The sequence below is a fragment of the Caretta caretta genome, chromosome 12 (genome assembly GCF_965140235.1).
Source record: "Caretta caretta isolate rCarCar2 chromosome 12, rCarCar1.hap1, whole genome shotgun sequence".
In the NCBI taxonomy this organism is placed as follows: domain Eukaryota; kingdom Metazoa; phylum Chordata; order Testudines; family Cheloniidae; genus Caretta; species Caretta caretta.
Genome location: NC_134217.1, coordinates 7,474,621 through 7,492,252, shown reverse-complemented (window position 1 = coordinate 7,492,252; position 17,632 = coordinate 7,474,621). Strand labels below are relative to the sequence as shown.

The window sequence follows — 17,632 nt, the reverse complement described above, 5'->3', positions numbered from 1 at the left end:
AAGGTGTGGAGCATGCTTTCAAAAGTCTTAAAAGAGCAACATTCAGATGCAGAAACTACAGAACCTGAACCACCAAAAAAGAAAATCAACCTTCTGCTAGTGGCATCTGACTCAGATGATGAAAATGAACAAGTATCGGTCCGCTCTGCTTTCGATCATTATCGAGCAGAACCCATCATCAGCAAGGACGCATGTCCTCCGGAATGGTGGTTGAAGCCTGAAGGGACATATGCATTTTTATCGCTTCTAGCATGTAAATATCTTGCAATGCCGGCTACCAAGAGTGCCATGCAAACGTCTTTTCTCACTATCAGGTGACATTGTAAACAAGAAGCAGGCAGCATTATCTCCTGCAAATTGTAACCAAACTTGTTTGTCTGAGTGATTGGCTGAAGTAGGACTGAGTGAACAGGTAGGCTCTAAAGCAGGGGTCTGCAACCAATGGCACACGAGCCGATTTTTAATGGTACGCTGCTGCCTGCTGGGTCCCAGACACCGGCCCCGCTCAGCCCACTGCCGAACCAGGCAGGGACCCCGGCAGGCAGCAGCGTGCCACTAAAAATCCCCGCCAGCCCCCCCCGGCCCACTCTTCGCCGCCCCCCCAGGCGGGATGAAGAAGCTTGATCCTGCTGGCTGCTGCAGGGCAGGCAAGCTCCCCCCTCCCCCGCCTCTTCCCCCAGTGTGCTGAGTTCCTGCCCCTCCTCCTCTCCCTGCCCACGATCAGCTGATGGCCCTTGCACGGGAGGGGGAGAAGTGGAGCCGCAGCAAACCGCTGCTCCAGAGAGGAGGCGGAGAAGAGGTGGGGACAGGGCCTTGGGAAAGGGGGCTGGAATCAGGGCATATCCCCTCCAGCCCCCTGCGGTGAGCCGCTCTGAGCAAGGGGCTGGGAGCACCCCCCACGCCCCAGCCCCCTGCCCTGACCCCTGCACTCCCCTCACACCCCAGCCTCCTGCCCTGACCCCTGCACCACCCCACGACCCCAGCCCTGACTCCTGCACCCCCCACACACTCCATGTCCTGACTCTTGCACCCCCCACACATACCCAGCCCCACCCTGAGCACCAAACAGGAGCTCCTGCACCCCTCGCACCAAATGGGAGCTGCCCAGGTAAGCATCCACACCCAAACCTCTTGCCCCAACCCTGACCCCCCTCCCTCATTCTAGCTACTGGCCAGACCTGCACCCCCAACCCCCAGCCTGCTCCTTCACCCCCAGCCCTGTGCTCAGTGCACTCCCACCCTCAGCTCAGTGCAGAGAGAGAGGAAGAGAATGGGCTAGAACCAGGGAGAAGGTAGGTACCCACTCTATGTGGGCAGGGCTGGGATCCCAGACCGGCAGTGGGCTGAGCAGGGCTGGCAGCCGGGACCCTGGTTGGCAGGAGCCGGCGGACTGAACCCCAGGCCAGCAGCGGGCTGAATGGCAGCAGACTGAGCCGCTCAGCACACTGCCAGTCTGGGGTCCCGGCCGCCAGCCCCGCTCAGCCCACCGCCAGTCTGGGGTTCCGGCTGCCAGCCCCTTGCCAGCCGGGGTCCCGGCCGCAGGCCCCGCTCAGCCTGCTTCTGGCCAAGGTGAACGAACCCCAGGCTGGCAGTGGGCTGAGCAGGCCAGTGGCATAAGATCTGCATTTTAATTTAATTTTAAATGAAGCTTCTTATACATTTTGAAAACCTTGTCAATAGTTTAGTTATATAATATATAGACTTATAGAGAGAGACCTTCTAAAAAACGTTAACATGTATTACTGGCACGCGAAACCTTAAATTAAAGTGAATAAATGAAGACTCGCACACCATTTCTGAAAGGTTGCCGAACCCTGCTCTAAAGCTTTACACTGTTTTATTTTTGAATGCAGTTATTTTTTGTACATAATTCTACATTTGTAAGTTCAACTTTCATGATAAAGAGATTGCACCCTATTTGTAATGGGGGAATTGAAAAATACTATTTCTCTTGCCTTTACAGTGCAAATATTTTTAATAAAAAAATATAAAGTGAGCACTGTACACTTTGTATTCTGTGTTGTAATTGAAATCAATATATTTGAAAATGTAGAAAATGTCCAAAAAAATTTAAATAAATGTATTCTATTATTGTTTAACAGTGTGATGATCACCATTAATTTTTTAATCGCGTGATTAATCACAATTTTTTAAATTGTTTGACAGCCTTAGTTTTTAGCTTTTGTTGTCCTAGGCAGTCATCCAGCCTCTGCCTACATGACCAGGGCATGGCAGCTGTTAATCATGATGTTATACAATGGGGGTAAAGAAGGGGGCATTGGCCTAGGAGCATATTAAGGTGGAGATGCTGCAGTGAGAGCAGGCGTGGTATGCTGGTGTCCTACAGACACACACCAGGAGAAGAAACAGATGGGAAGCAGCATCAAACTAATACCAGTGTAATGCCGGTGGCAGAACAATGGAGGAGAAATAAGAATAAAAAGGGTCTTTCCCCAAAGATAATTAAGTTGGAGAGGCCAAGATCACACTGAAGGCCCTGCGCCAGCAAGCAAGATATGACTAAGGAAGATCAGCCTAGCACCAGGCAATGACTTACGCCAGGCTGCTAGCTGAGGGGAGGGGGAAAGCCCTCATGCCAGGCAATGCCCAGGTGAGAAGGTGCCCTCATGCAAGAGAAGAGGGACAAGGAATCTCGCTCCCCCTGACTCTGGGGGTGGCAGGGTGCCATAGCCATCCATTGCCCCTGAATGAAGGTATTTGCAGCCCAGCAGGGCTCATGGGGGGAGGGCCCAAAGGCATCACTGGGGCAGGGGACAGAGAGAGGGAACAGGGAGAAGGTGCCCAAAGGAGTCACTGTTGGGAAAGGACAAAGAGAGGGAACGGGGGAGAGGAGGGGACCCCCAAAGGAGTCACTGGGGGAAGGGGAACAGAGAGAGGGAATAGGGGGAGGGGAGGGGACCCCCAAAGGAGTCACTGGGGGAGAAAGGACAGGGGGGAGGGGAACAGAGAGGGAATGGGGGAGGGGACAGAGGGGTAAGGGGGCCCCCAAAGGAGTCACTGGGGGGAGGAGAAGAGAGGGGGCCCCCAAAGGAGTCACAGGGGGGAGGGGAAGAGAGGGGGGGTCCCCAAAGGAGTCACTGGTGGGGAGGGGAACAGAACAGGGAAGGGGGACCCCAAAGGGGTCACTGGTGGGGAGGGGAACAGAGGGGGGGAAGGGGGCCCCCAAAGGAGTCACTGGGGGAAGGGGAACAGAGAGAGGGAATAGGGGGAGGGGAGGGGACCCCCAAAGGAGTCACTGGGGGGGAAAGGACGGGGGGAGGGGAACAGAGAGGGAATAGGGGGAGGGGACAGAGGGGGCCCCCAAAGGACTCACTGGGGGGAGGAATAGGCCCCCCAAGCTATCTCCGAGCGAAGGGGGAGACCCACAGGGGCTGCCCCGGCTCCGCACCGCCCCTCTCACCTCTCCGCCGCGGCCGCGCCGCCCGCCTACGCCGCCCGGCCCGGCCTTCCCCGCCCCGTCATCGGCCCGCGCCCGCCGCCCCCACGGGGCGCCGCGCTGACGGCTCCGGCCCGGCCCGGCCTTGCCCGCTTCCAAGATGGCGGCGGTGGCGGCGGCTGCGGGGAGCCTGCGGCGCGCGGGCTGGGGGCTGCTGCGCTGCCGGCCGGGTGAGGGGCCAGCGCGGGGCCCGCCCGAGGGCGGGGTGGGGGCGGGGAGGCGAGGGGCACCGAGGGGGCCCGCCTGGCTCCGGGCCTGGTGACCGGGGGGCTGGGGCCGGCTGGGCCGCTGTTCTCAGCTGTGTGTCCCGGCGGGCTGGGGCAGGCGGGCCGGGGGAGAGCGGGGCGGGTGTCGGGTGCCAGCGGGGGGGAGGGCGCTGGAGGGAGCGGGGCGGGGCGGGTGCTGGGGGAGGGCGCCGGGGGTGGCGCTGAGGAGAGCGTGGTGGGTGCCGGGTGCCAGCGGGGTGGGTGCTGGGGAGAGCGTGGTGGGTGCTGGGTGGCTGCAGGGTGGCGCTGGGGAGAGCGTGGTGGGTGCTGGGTGCCAGTGGGGTGGGTGCTGGGGAGAGCGTGGTGGGTGCTGGGTGGCTGCAGGGTGCTCTGGGGAGAGTGGGGTGGATGCTGGGTGCCAGCGGGGTGGGTGCTGGGGAGAGCGTGGTGGGTGCTGGGTGCCAGTGGGGTGGGTGCTGGGGAGAGCGTGGTGGGTGCTGGGTGGCTGCAGGGTGTGCTGGGGAGAGTGGGGTGAGGATGCTGGGTGCCTGCGGGGTGGGTGCTGGGTGGCTGCAGGGTGGCGCTGGGGAGAGTAGGGTGGGTGCTGGGTGCCTGCGGGGTGGGTGCTGGGTGCGCTGGGGAGAGAGGGGTGGGTGCTGGGTGCCAGCGGGGTGGGTGCTGGGTGGCTGCAGGGTGGCGCTGGGGAGAGTGGGGTGAGGATGCTGGGTGCCAGCGGGGTGGGTGCAGGGTGGCGCTGGGGGGAGAGGGGTGGGTGCTGGGTGCCAGCGGGGTGGGTGCTGGGTGGCTGCAGGGTGGCGCTGGGGAGAGTGGGGTGAGGATGCTGGGTGCCAGCGGGGTGGGTGCAGGGTGGCGCTGGGGAGAGAGGGGTGGGTGCTGGGTGCCAGTGGGGTGGCGCTGGGGAGAGTGGGGTGGGTGCTGGGTGCCAGTGGGGTGGGTGCTGGGTGGCTGCAGGGTGGCGCTGGGGAGATTGGGGTGGGCGCTGGGTGCCAGTGGGGTGGGTGCTGGGTGCCAGTGGGGTGGGTGCTGGGTGCCAGTGGGGTGGGTGCTGGGTGCCAGCGGGGTGGCGCTGGGGAGAGTGGGGTGGGTGCTGGGTGCCAGTGGGGTGGGTGCCGGGTGGCTGCAGGGTGGTGCTGGGGAGAGTGGGGTGGGTGCTGGGTGCCAGTGGGGTGGGTGCTGGGGAGAGTGTGGTGGATGCTGGGTGCCAGCGGGGTGGGTGCTGGGGAGAGTGTGGTGGGTGCTGGGTGCCAGCGGGGTGGGTGCTGGGTGGCTGCAGGGTGGCGCTGGGGAGAGTGGGGTGGGTGCTGGGTGCCAGTGGGGTGGGTGCTGGGTGGCTGCAGGGTGGTGCTGGGGAGAGTGGGGTGGGTGCTGGGGAGAGCGTGGTGGGTGCCGGGTGCCAGCGGGATGGGTGCTGGGGAGAGCGTGGTGGGTGCCGGGTGCCAGCGGGGTGGGTGCCGGGTGGCTGCAGGGTGGCGCTGGGGAGAGTGGGGTGGATGCTGGGTGCCAGCGGGGTGGCATTGTGGAGCCCCATTTACAGACACACCTGGCTGGCATTGGTGCCCTGCAGTGTGCCCTGGGGGGGGGTGCTGCCAGCTGCGTGGTTAAGGCTGCGTAGAAGTTTTCCATTTAACTAGACTCCTATTTATTTACCAAGCACCAAGATGGCCCGTGACGCTGCACAGATTAAAAGCGATGGCTTCTGCCCCTAGGAGCTTGCAAACCAAATCACAGGCTGCCAGTAGAGCTCAGACGCATCAGCTAGGTAGGCGGAAGCTCTGATGTGGTTGTGTTTAAGTGGTTATCTGTGAGTGCTAGTGACACAGTGCTAGAATCTGGGTCCATTTGGTACTGGGCCAGGAGCCGGACATTCACTTGGCTTTGGTATATTCTGGGTATCAGGGCAGAGTAGGGGGTCAAATGGCATTGAGAGGTTATGAGTGTTAAGGAGAAGCAGATGCATAACTGACAAGGCGCTACTCCACATGCTAGAGTTCTCAAACTGGGGGGGTCGCGAGGTTATTAGTCGGGGGTTGTGAGCTGTCAGCCGCCACCCCAGCCCCCGCTTTGCCTCCAGCATTTATAATGGTGTTAAATATATAATAAAGGGTTTTTAATTTATGGGGGGGGGAGTCACACTCAGAGGCTTGCTGTGTAAAAGGGGTCACCAGTATAAAAGTTTGAGAACCTCTGGGCTAGAGTGAATTAGATGTTTAACTGGTATTCCGGTATCCTGAGCCCTGCCTGTAACCGAACCACTAAGAGGAGCACAGCAAGATTAGCACTGTGTCTGTGGAGTGGCATAGAGGCCTCACTGCAGTGTCTCATGCTGACACCAGAAGTCTTACGTGCCGTGTACCCTTCGTGTTGGCTTTAGTGTTAGGGTGCAAGATCCTCTTAGCTTTACTCAAACCGTAGTATGCACGGCTGGCGGTGTCATTGGGACACAGGGCACAGTAAGGGTGAAGAACACCAGCAGGTCACATGCTGTAAGGAAGAGAAATTGGTGTCTCTAATACAATGAAGCCAGACCTATTGCAAGTTTTGGGTTAACTGGAGTCGAGTGGCTCAGACAGTGGTGATGAAGTGGTATGAACAATAAGGAAGCCCTGTTTGACTGCAGTTTATGTACAACTGTTTGCCAGTTCTAGACATAACAAGTCGTACAGCGTGAGACTGGGAGGTGTGGGGGGTGGAAATGATGGTTGATAAGAGCCTGTTATGGAAGAGGAAGTGCTGGGTGAAGGATATTGAAAGGAGTATTCTGCTATTAAAACTTCTTGGCTCTTGGGACATAAAGAAAATCTCCTTTAGAGTTATCAGATCATCCCATTAATCTCTTTCTGCCCCTCCCCCCAAAAAAGGGAATGGGTAAAATTGTCCCAGATTGTGTATTTTCACTTAAGGGAGAGCTTAGAGGGTGTCTGAACTATGCAGCCAGTGGCTTGTCTATGCACGTGCTTTACGGCAACTTGGGTTTAAATCTACCCCACGCTAGCCTGCTGCGTACCAAGTGTCCATGCAGACCCTGCTGACACACACTAACAGCTCCTTATTTTCCTTTGATTCATTCCCATTTCAAAATGAGGAAGATAAGAGCACACTAGGGAACTGTTAGTGCATGTCAGCAGGATCCACAGGGACAGTTAGTGCGCAGCTGGCGACTGTGTGGTAGATTTACACCCCAGCTTGCTGCAAACTAATGATTTGTGTAGACAAGCCCTATGGAATTGGTTCTTTCTAAGCCAAAGACGGGCAACTGTGTTAATGTACTAACCTGTAAACCCCATTCTGGTCAAGACAAAATTTAATTAGTGTCCAGTGGAAAAGCCTTAAATAAAAGCCTGCACTTAAATATCTTAGTAGTGAGGCTGAAAATGAAAACTAGTCTCCTTAATAACTTTCCTTGGCCAGTTCCTCCCCAGGCATATACATAATAAGCCATCCACATTCTTTCCAAAGTGCAATTTGGGGCATGACTATGATCAGACCCAGAAAGGAATTTAGCAAAGTAGCTGGCCAACTCATTCATATCATCTGTCACTGGGTGACATTTACCGGGGGGGAAGCCAGTTTTTATTTACAATCTCAAGTCAGATGAGCTGCCTAGTCAATGAACCCAGATTTTTTAAAGTGCAGTCTGTGTCAGATCAGCAGCATGCCCCTTTGGGAAGAACACAGAATATACATATACACGCATTAAATTTTTAAAAAATAACTCTGTTTGGCTAAAGAAAAACAATTATTATGTGATAGCCAAATTACAGTAGCATTTTGTCTTTGAACAGGTCACTTTAAAATTAAATGCCCTAGTCTAAGTGTAGCATTGTTAGGATTTGGTTAGTCTGTCTGTCATAAGCACTACCTAGTCGAGCTCTTTATTGTAAGTTCACTGGCTCTTTACTTTCTTTTCCTTACTGGTTTCAGCATGGAAAGAAAGAGGAGGCAAGTCATGCTGTGGTGGCCTCCAGTCAGTGTTTGTTTGGCTTCCAGTGCAAGGTTGTGAAATCCTCTGCTGTTTGGAAGAAGATCACAAACTGCAGGATTTTTTTCCTACAACAGAACATCTTCCCTTTATTTCAAGCGCACAAATATGGACACTTTTTCTGGAGGAAAAAACTAGTTGCTCCAATCTCTGTTTCTGTTCTCATTCACCCCTGGTTCCTCCTCACTCTCCTTTAACGGAGACCAATGACTCTTGTGGTTTCCATTTCAGTGGTCACATGCCCATTGTACCCAGCCCAGCGTGCCTTCCATGCCTCAGCTCTGCTGAGGAGAGTCTCAGATGAACAGAAACAGGAGCCGCCACCATCTTCCTCCCAGCAACGTTTTGAATCACACCCACCAGGTGACCAGCCTGACCAGGAGCCCCAGCGCTCACACCACAGGTAACCTACATAGCCAGTACCAGTACCTGCTGATAAAGGGATTAGAGAAATGGAGAACCCATTCAAAAATCATGAATTCCAGGTTTAATCCAGAACTTGATACTTCTGAGTTTGGCGTTCTGTTTTGCTCTGACAAAATGCAAGTTCTCTTGGCCATCAGAGAGGCAGAATAGGAACTGCTTCCAAGCAGGAATTTCTCTTGTTTGCATAGCACATGCATCAGTTTTAGATTTTTGTAAACTTGGCAGTTATGGTTGCCTTATATGCTAAATACAAGGCCTGTGACAAAACAATTTACAGTTACACAAGCAATATTCAAAACTGGGCAGTCACCAGGTACCCATCTAGGTCCAGCCCTCCTTTTCTCCTCTTGCCCCTACATGAACTGTGGTTAATTTAAGGATCATTTTCCCCAGAGACAGGAAGGATTTTAGAGAGACGGGGGGATTTGTATTAAAAGAGCAGAACCATAAAGCAAAGGACAACCCAGTGTGTATCTGACTCAAGAGATTACCTGCCAGTGGTGAAACAAGAATAGGATGATGTGTCCTGGTTTGTGATATGTGAGGGTAGAATTCCCTCACTATAATGACACCTTCTTGTAGTTACACTGATCAGGGTGGTGCGGAATCTGAGGACTATGAGAGTGAAGAGCAGCTGCAGCACCGAATCCTGACAGCGTCGCTGGAGTTTGTGCCTACTCACGGGTGGACAGCAGATGCCATTGCAGAGGGAGCCAAGGTATGTGGCAGGAGAGACCGAGAGCATGTAAGAAATTAGAGAGAGATGCAGTTCAAAGAGACCCAGAGCCAAACTCTTCCCTTACACTTGAGCAACCTTATGGAAATCCATAGGGTTGGTCCTGTCTATAAAGCAGGGCAGAACTGACCCACTTTATACACTCACTAGAAGGTAATGTCAACGTTAGATGCAGTGTGGAGCAACAGGGGCACAGAAGGGTCTAGGAAGAGGTTGGTACAGGAAGAACTTTATAAAGTAACTTCATTCTGTTTTGAATTCATGTGATGTCTTGTACCAAATCAAATATCAAACAGCATTCCCTACGTGGTGGCTGTTCAGCAATTAGTGACCGACTAAGTCTTTCTCCTTCCATCCCACAGTCTCTGGGCCTCTCTGTTGCTGCAGCAGGGATGTTTCACAATGACGGCAGTGAGCTGATACTACACTTTGTGTCCCAGTGCAACTCTGAGCTCTCTAATTTGTTGGAGGAACAGCAAAAACTGGTGCAGCTGGGCCAGGCAGAGTGAGTATCATGTGTTGTAGTTACTAACTATATGCGGAAACATATGTCTTCCTAGGTGCACAGGCACCAGGGGATAGGACAAAAGTACTGTCGAGTGACATAGGTGCTTCAGAAGAAAAATTATTCATGTACAAATGAATCCAGCCATACAGACATGTGCTTGTATAGATGAGCCAGAGTTAGGAGACGGGAAGGATGCACCTCATCTGCTAAGTTTGGATGGAGGTTAAAATTTTAAAAATGAAAATTCAAAGTTGAATCTTTAGCAGATAGGTGTATGGTTTTTCTTCTTCCAGGAAGAAGACGACAGACCAGTTCCTGAGAGATGCTGTGGAAGCCAGACTGAGGATGCTTATCCCATACATTGAGAAATGGCCCCAGGTACAAAATGGACCTGCAGATTCTCTTTTTAAATATGTCCCTGAAGTCTCTGGATTCCCTAGCATATGTGAAACCCACACTAAATAGTTCCTTCAGGACCTAGGGGGATGTCCTTGGAGGGTAACAGCTGGCAGCAGAGATTGATGGTGTCTTTTCTTGCAATCCCAAAATGGCAAACATCTCATGATGCACCCCTTCCGTTCTGGAGCTCCAAGGGGAGTTCAGTCTCTGTGCTGGATTGCTCCTGCACTCAAATTGCAAGATAGGTTCCCTGTAGAACTGGTCCTGGGGTCTGTTGCATTCTGCTCATCTGATGCTTGGAAATGGTGAAGTGAAGTGGTGCTTATTTCACTATATTGCATCTCCAACGTGCTAACGATAAACCTTCAAAAACACAAACTAAGGTAGATTGATGAGCTTGTTGGAACTTGATGCTGCTTTGCTGAACATCCAAGCTTAATTCTTAGATTTAGCCTCTTCCCTCCTTGGGCTAGAAAACTAGGAGGTGTTTTAAGGTGAGGTGCTCACTTCCAGTGGGGGTGAGCATAGCTTCAGTAGCTACCAGCTGATCTAGAAGCATCACTGCTGGATTGGATAGCTTCATCCAGTTTTTCCCAACAGCGAGAAGGCAGATAATAGTGTTAATATATTAGTTGTGTTGTGAAGGAAGATGGAGGCCTCCCACAGGAGGGTGGAAGTGTTTCTTTCTTGCAAGAAAGAGAGTACCAATAGGATTCATAATGGCCCTGTTACTCAAGGAGAGTGACATAAAAGAGACCATTGCTAGCTGAATGGGACTGGGAATGCCTCTTGCTCGAGGTGGAGACAGAACCATAGCAACATGGGGGAAAAAAATCAATGCATGCAAAAGATTGTGTGTTGGTTTGTTTTAATGCTGTGTGCTTCTCTCCACTTGTTTGTCTCCTTCCTTCTCAGGCTGTAAGCATTCTGCTGCTTCCACACAACATCCCTTCCAGCCTAAACCTCCTCACTAGCATGGTGGACGATATGTGGCACTATGCAGGAGATCAGTCCACCGATGTAAGTCCTGGCGCCTCGCAAACAGACTAGTCATACCTTTTAGCATTGCATAGCAACATGAAGGATTGAAGTGTGCATTGCAATCATGTCTGTTTCAGAGCAAAGCCTTTATCCTTGTTGTAGAATTGAGTAAGGACAAAATTTTCAGAACGCTTAAGTTCCCATTTTCAACAGTGACTTAGGAGCCTAAGTTCTGCTGAAAGTCTGTGGGACTTAGGCACCTAGTGGGATTTTTCAAAAGCCTACCTGCATCTCAAGGTTCATAGAATCATAGAATAGAATATCAGGGTTGGAAGGGACCTCAGGAGGTCATCTAGTCCAACCCCCTGCTCAAAGCAGGACCAATCTCCCATTTTTGTCCCAGATCCCTAAATGGCCCCCTCAAGGATTGAACTCACAACCCTGGGTTTAGCAGGCCAATGCTCAAAACACTGAGCTATCCCTCCCCCAGGTTCCTAAATACCTTTACAATCTGGCTCTTCAGCCCATTGACTTTCAGTGAAACTTAGGCTTTTAAGTCACTGTTGAAAATGGAACATCATCTACTCCTGGAGGCATTCTGCACCAAAACTTAAAAATTGTGCACACAATATTTAAAAGTTCTGCAAAATTCTGCAAATTTTATTTGTCAAAACAACACTACATAATCACACCAATTTCAAGTTATTTTTGGTAACTTATTTCAAAATACCTGCCAGCAAGTATGTCTGTAATAATACAGACATACACACACATTCCCCCAGGAGTAGAGTTAAAGAAACCCCTATGACAACCCAGTTCCTGTTTCTCTACCCCCTTCCCCTCCAGAGCCCAGCTGGGGGGCCAGACACACACAAGCCCTCCCCCACTCTCCCTGTGGAGCTCCTCCCCTAGCCAATACACCCTCCCCTTTTCCCCTGCAGTGTCTTCTATGTGTGAGCTGGGCTTTGCTGGGTCCAGTGGCCCCTAGTGGCGGCCAGAAGCATTGCAGCCCATTTCTGTGGGGGAAAGGAAATTCTGTGCGCACAACATTAATTTCTGCAAAATTCTGCATTGCGCAGTGGCGCAGAATTCTCCCAGGAGTAATCGTCTCTTATGTAATTTGTGCTTTTGAAAATTGTACCCTGTGTCTTTATAACTGGCTGTAATTAGGCATAGACTAAAAGGTGTCACTCTCTTAGACTTTGTTATAACAATGTTCTTTTTTTTTTTTTTAGACCCAAACACAATTTGAGATTTTATATGAGTGTAACTCAGGGACAGAAAAGTTGATCCAAATGTTCACCAGCTTAAAAGAAATGTTTCTGTTCAGGCTACTGTCTCCACCATTGATGATAGCATGTGCAGATTCTCCTCAAAACCCTTCAAAGCAGCTAAACATAAAATACCAGTAGCTTATTAAAGCCTTCATCTTTCTGGCAGGAAATAAAAGCAAAGTAAATTATAGCTTTAATTAAAGCAATTAATAAATTATTTTAATTCATGTAGACATCAGTGGGGAAAGCTAAATGAGCCATCTTAACAAACTACTTTAATAAACTTCAGTTACGTATAAAATAGCTACTGCAATGGAAAATAAATAAGATGACAGAAAAATTAAAGAAATAAACCAGAAAGCAGCTGAAAGGAGTTGATCACACCCGGAAATCTAAGTGCCTTATGGAGTCTGAAAGTCATTGATGATATTTCAGAGGCTGGGCCTAAACTGAGCTGTTTCTGAAAGTCTCCCCGGCACCTTTGAAATGGAAGAACCTCTCTTTCACATTCTCTATCTATTCATCACTACTTCTGAGGGAGTCACCAAGTTGTCTGCGGGGACCTGGGAAGCTGATCCCATTCCCTGTTTCCCTAGGAAGGCGTTAGCTCAGTCACTTGCAGTAAGGCCATCTTGAACATGGAGCTCTCCGTCACCTACCTTTGCATAGAGGACTCCTGTGTTGCATGCTTTGACGCAGCAGAGGAACAAGGGCAAAGAATGGGATGCGTCTGAGACAAACTGGTTTGCAAGTGGCTATGTGGAGAGTAAAGGTTTGCAAGTTTCTGGTGTAGCTGATAGGACATTCTATCCAACCAATATTTTGCCAATTTCTAACCATGTTTTTGCAACTCAAGTCCGCTGTTTTCTCTTGTGCTTTTAATTGTGAATGGAGCAACCATCACTGCTCCTATCTCTGCTGCAACTTGGGGTTTTTAATCATGAAAGCAAACAAAGTTGAAAAGTAAGAGTCCCTTTACAATTTTTTTTTGCTTGGCATGGGAATTATTCAAGTGGGGTTAGACAAACTGGAGAGTTTCAGGTATAGCCCATTGTAATGCATCTTACGGCATTGCTAGCGCAATGTAATGATTCAGCGTGTGGTATCAGTACTCTTTATACATGTCTGAATCCCTAGCAGCTCACAGCTGGGGATTGGTTCTGAATATAGGATTTGTTATGCTGCATCAGGCTATTAACTTCACTTTGGCTGATACAAATGCCTTACGGAAAGGTGAAGTCTTCCACAATGCATCTTGCTGACTGGGCAGCGCAGAATAGGGTGAGGCTGGATTCCTTCCTAACCCCTGCAGCAACCTATTTGCACTCTGAAGCGGGTAGTGGTGGTGTAACTTTTGGTCAGCAATTTTCTACACGCTGCTTTTTCTCCCTCTCTCTTGCTCAGAACCAGGTGGTCACTGTAATTGTGATATCAGTTTGGTGCCAGGAGAGCAGCTGCAGTGTCAGAGGGTGGTGGCCTACTGCATAAGCACAATTTGTGCATTCATAATAGTTTAAGGCCCAGAGCCACAAAGGTATTTAGGGTTCTAACTTCCATTGATTTCAATCTATCTTGTCTGCTAAGCTGTCCCTTCACCTTGGATCAATCACTGCCCAGCTGATAACTTGGGAGAGATTACCTCTATTCTACCTCTTCCCTTCCCAGGTCAGCTTATGAGATCTGCATTTTACTGGACAGTGCTTAACCTTGTGTCTCATGATTAAAGCTATGATTATGTCACGGAGATCACGGAATCCGTGACTTCCAGAGACCTCTGTGACATTTTCTGCCCTGGGGCTGGAACTCCCAGCCAGCCCCCTTGCAGCTCCCAGCCCCCGCCCTGGTGGGGGGACCCCTCCAAAAGTCAGGGACAGGTCACAAGCTTCTGTGAATTTTTGTTTATTGCCTGTGACCTGTCCATGACTTTTACTAAAAATATCTCTGACAAAACCTTAGCCTTACTCATGATTCATGTCCTTGCAGATTAATTGGTACACTCGTCGGACAGTGCTAGCTGGCATCTACAACACCACTGAGGTGGTGATGATGCAGGACTCGTCTCCTGACTTTGAAGAGACTTGGCGCTTCCTGGAAAACAGAATAGCTGATGCCATGAAGATGGGTCATACAGCTAAACAGGTAACACTATATAGTTTAGGGAACATAGGGCCTGTCGATACTGCATTCATGGGTTTGTTGCAGCTTGAGCAGACATACCCAAGCTATCTGTACTCTAGCTAGCTTGGGTAGTGGACCGTGAAGCTGCAGCAGCATGGGTTTAAGTGCACACTAGCTGCCTGAGTAAATACCCAGGGTTCCACACAGGCTTGTATAGCCCATGCTGCCTCGGCCTCTCAAGCTGTAATCACACCCCATGATTTCAGTGCAGACGTACACATAGCCTTACGTAACTGATGTGTGTGCAGCTGGACATGGTTCAGTGCTAATGCACAACAAGCACCTAGGCACAAACCAGCCAGTACACACACACAGAAAATATACTGACGGGTGAGCCATGTGCACTGTTAGTACAATAACAATAAATGTGTATAAATCACATAGACAGTGAATTACATGTGTATGCCTCTCCATGTAAATCCAGCAAAATAGTTACATTTAGTCACTTTGATGCTAGACTGGCCCACTTAGATAACGTTACTGGGAGAATTCCAGACGAGTCCCTCCTCTGCTTTTGAACCATTCCTGTGTTATGGTTTTAGTATATTAGTCCGTGTGTGTCACCACTTGGCCTATGTACTGGTTGTGCATGTCGGCTCCCTTGTGCTCCACTCTGAACCTGTGCTTGGATGTCACTTTTCTGCATCACTGGGTGCATACAAACACCTCCATCACGGCAACACATGCTTGCAAAGAGCTACGTGTGTGTAAACCTCTCCTATGAGCCTATACAAGTTTAAAATCAGCAGAAAGCAACAGTGTGTTCTTGTATTGCCTAGGTACAGTCAACAGGAGAAGCACTCGTCCAGGGCCTAATGGGAGCTGCAGTCACTGTAAGTAGTGTTGAAAGCAGAGCATCTAAAGAGGGTTATTTCTATTCCTCATCCAGACTTGATACTAGTTTCTTCTTCATCCCAAGTTTAGAACCCAGCTGAGAGAGTGCCTCTTGAGGTATTTCTATCAAGGAGATAGTAGCTTCTTTACTGGTGGAGCTTCAAGTCAGGAGCATCTTGAAATGTTTTTTCTGGGGAAGAAGTATTTAAATGGTCTGCTCATTTCCCTATGAAAGAACTCACAATACAGTGCCAAAATACAGGTTGGATGTTTGAGGATTAGGGGCCAGGAAGAAGGAGAGGAAGAGGTGTCAGAATAAAGAATTTATCAGTCTTTTTCCCTTGTAATGTCTTTCCTGGTCAGTGACCAAATTAGGGACTTCTAGGAAAACCCAGGTGCTGCCTGTAATAGTATTTGGTTAAACAGTAGGGGGTGCATTTCCCTCTGAGTCAGTCCTGAACCCCTGCTCCAGTTTTATGGTAGGAGATACTGTGCTGCTGAAGAGGTCTGTGCTCAGCTGAGATGTAAAACCAAGTTCCTGACCACTTGTGATGACTAAATAGCCGATGGTGCACTTATTATGAGAATCAAGGTGCTTGTGCCAGGGTCCTGACCAAACTGCTAGTCGGGGGTTTATGTTCTGGATTAAATGACTTCCACAATTTCATTAGGATACAGTATCCTCTTCTTTCACTAAAAAGAAGCTGTGTTCCACCACAGAGGTGGTAGCCGGTCTGTGACATATGAAGTGTTTCCCCTGTGCCTGGTTATAACTGATAAACTGCTTTGATTTCCTTTGGGATGAAAGGGTGCTAAATAAATAGATAGTATACCGTTATTTTAGCAAGCAAATCCTGTCAGCACTGTGTTTCTGTACTGAATTTCTCTACAACACAGATTACACATGCAACAAAACTACCTTCCCACTAATAGAAATAAGCTTTTCTTCATGTTTAAGACTGGAGCATTACTTGGGAACAATTTTTACTGTTGTTGCAGTTAAGGATTAATCCCACCCTCCTAGACTGGTCACCTGTCGCCTCAGACCGTTAGGGTTTTTCCTGCCATTTGTTGAAAGGACTCTAGGATCCTCAGCCACAAGAAATCTGCATGCTATATGAGAGTTACTGCTGCCACACTGCGAATCTCATCACTGTAGATTAACCCTGCTGGCACCAGCTGTCAAGGCACATCCCATTGTTGAAGATTTAGTGTATCGGGGCATCATTTTACCGTCCGTTACATTACTCACAAAGAGGGAGAGATTAAAGGAGGTTAAAGGGGTCATTTAAAAGGAAAAGGACAAGTTCAGTAGTTCAAAAGCAGCACATGTCAACGATGGGAGGAGTCCAAGTCCAGGTGCTGCGATGATTGTTCGTCCCAAGGCTGGAATTGCTCCACAGGGGCACTAAGACCCTGGAGAGTTAGGAAAAGGGGTTTGTATTGCTTTCCAAGGACACCTCTAGCCAATTCAGGAAGTGATGCTGATTGTGCTGTAGAGGGAGCCACACGCAGCCCTCATTGGCTGGAGAGAAGGCTGACACCAGGGCAAGAGAGGAGACGATGGATGTAATTCCAGAGAACAGTTAGGTTAGATTGCTCTGGTGGTGAGCATGCAATATCTGGGAGTTTTTTCTGTAATCTCGGTCTGCCTGATATCTGCCTAGTCCCTTCCCACAGAGACAGATTCCCAAACATTTGGAAGGAACAGCTACATGTAGCCACACTGAACATTCATGTACCACTGGTGTTAATTACTTTCATCTTCTTGTCATTTCTGTTCCATTCGCGTGGTGTGCAACAGATAAAGAACCTGGCGGGACTGAACCAGCGGCGGTGAAGAGGAAGAGACGGAACTGAAAGTCTGTGCCATGCCCTTTGCCTGTAAGAAGATTGAAGGCAGAATCCCAGTGCGCACAAGAACATGGAGCCATCACAACAATGAACATCCTGAGCACTGTTAAAATTTTCCCCACCGCAGAAGCCTGTCTAGCAGAATGGCACAAGCATCTGTATTTACTGGGATTTGTAAATAACTTAAGACCAGGCTTCCTGTTTGTGTTCCCTATTTTGATTAGACTTTCCTAGTAGCCCTGGTGTAGTAAAAACACGGATTAGTGCATTATTAGACAATTGTGACGAAAGGTTGATTGAACTGAATTAGGCCAGACCCCAGTGACATCTTTCACTTGCACTGCCCCAGTCCTCCATAACACATAGACCATGTGTGCCTTGAACCCCGCGTGGACATCATGTTTTCACGTCACTGCTGGAAATGACACTGTCAGGAAGAGACCTCACAGCAGGGGCCAGTTGGCGTTATTAGATGGTGCTCTTTGGAAGGCTGTCGCTGGGATAGCCTTTCACGGTTTTTACCTGTGTGAATGCATCCCTGGATTTCTTTCTTAGGGGAGTAATGCAATCAAACATGGTAATAAGGGGTTTGGAGGTTGGGCATACCGACAGCCCCCCAACCAGCCATTTGCGGATACCCGCTAGTGCCTGTAGCCGTAAAGCCTGTTTCTGAATGTGTGATGCACCCTGCTGCTGGGCTCCGGCCATGGCAGCCGGCTGACTCGCTTGTAAATTAGTTAGAAACGAGTCTGTAAAGAATTAAAAAAGTCCTGCTTAAA

The 17,632-nt window shown here is 50.0% G+C and overlaps 2 protein-coding genes across 3 annotated transcripts in view; one reads left to right on the top strand and one right to left on the bottom strand.

Annotated features, from left to right (window-relative positions):
* Positions 1-3,508, bottom strand: part of CIAPIN1 (cytokine induced apoptosis inhibitor 1) — a 21,053-nt gene extending 17,545 nt beyond the window's left edge. Inside the window, exon 1 of the mRNA XM_048816613.2 lies at positions 3,422-3,508. The gene's annotated coding sequence lies outside the window, so the exon portion shown is untranslated. The remainder of the gene's footprint in view (positions 1-3,421) is intronic.
* Positions 3,490-17,632, top strand: COQ9 (coenzyme Q9). 2 transcript variants are annotated; one of them, XM_048816611.2, is made up of 10 exons: positions 3,490-3,627; positions 5,336-5,443; positions 7,895-8,066; positions 8,672-8,807; positions 9,188-9,330; positions 9,627-9,711; positions 10,648-10,752; positions 13,971-14,126; positions 14,945-14,998; positions 16,804-17,632. In XM_048816611.2, the coding sequence occupies exons 1-10, from the start codon at positions 3,558-3,560 to the stop codon at positions 16,837-16,839; spliced, it is 1,065 nt and encodes a 354-aa protein (XP_048672568.1). In that variant the 5' UTR covers positions 3,490-3,557; the 3' UTR covers positions 16,840-17,632. The 2 variants fall into 2 exon arrangements, with proteins under 2 accessions (XP_048672568.1, XP_048672569.1); XM_048816612.2 differs by lacking the exon at positions 5,336-5,443.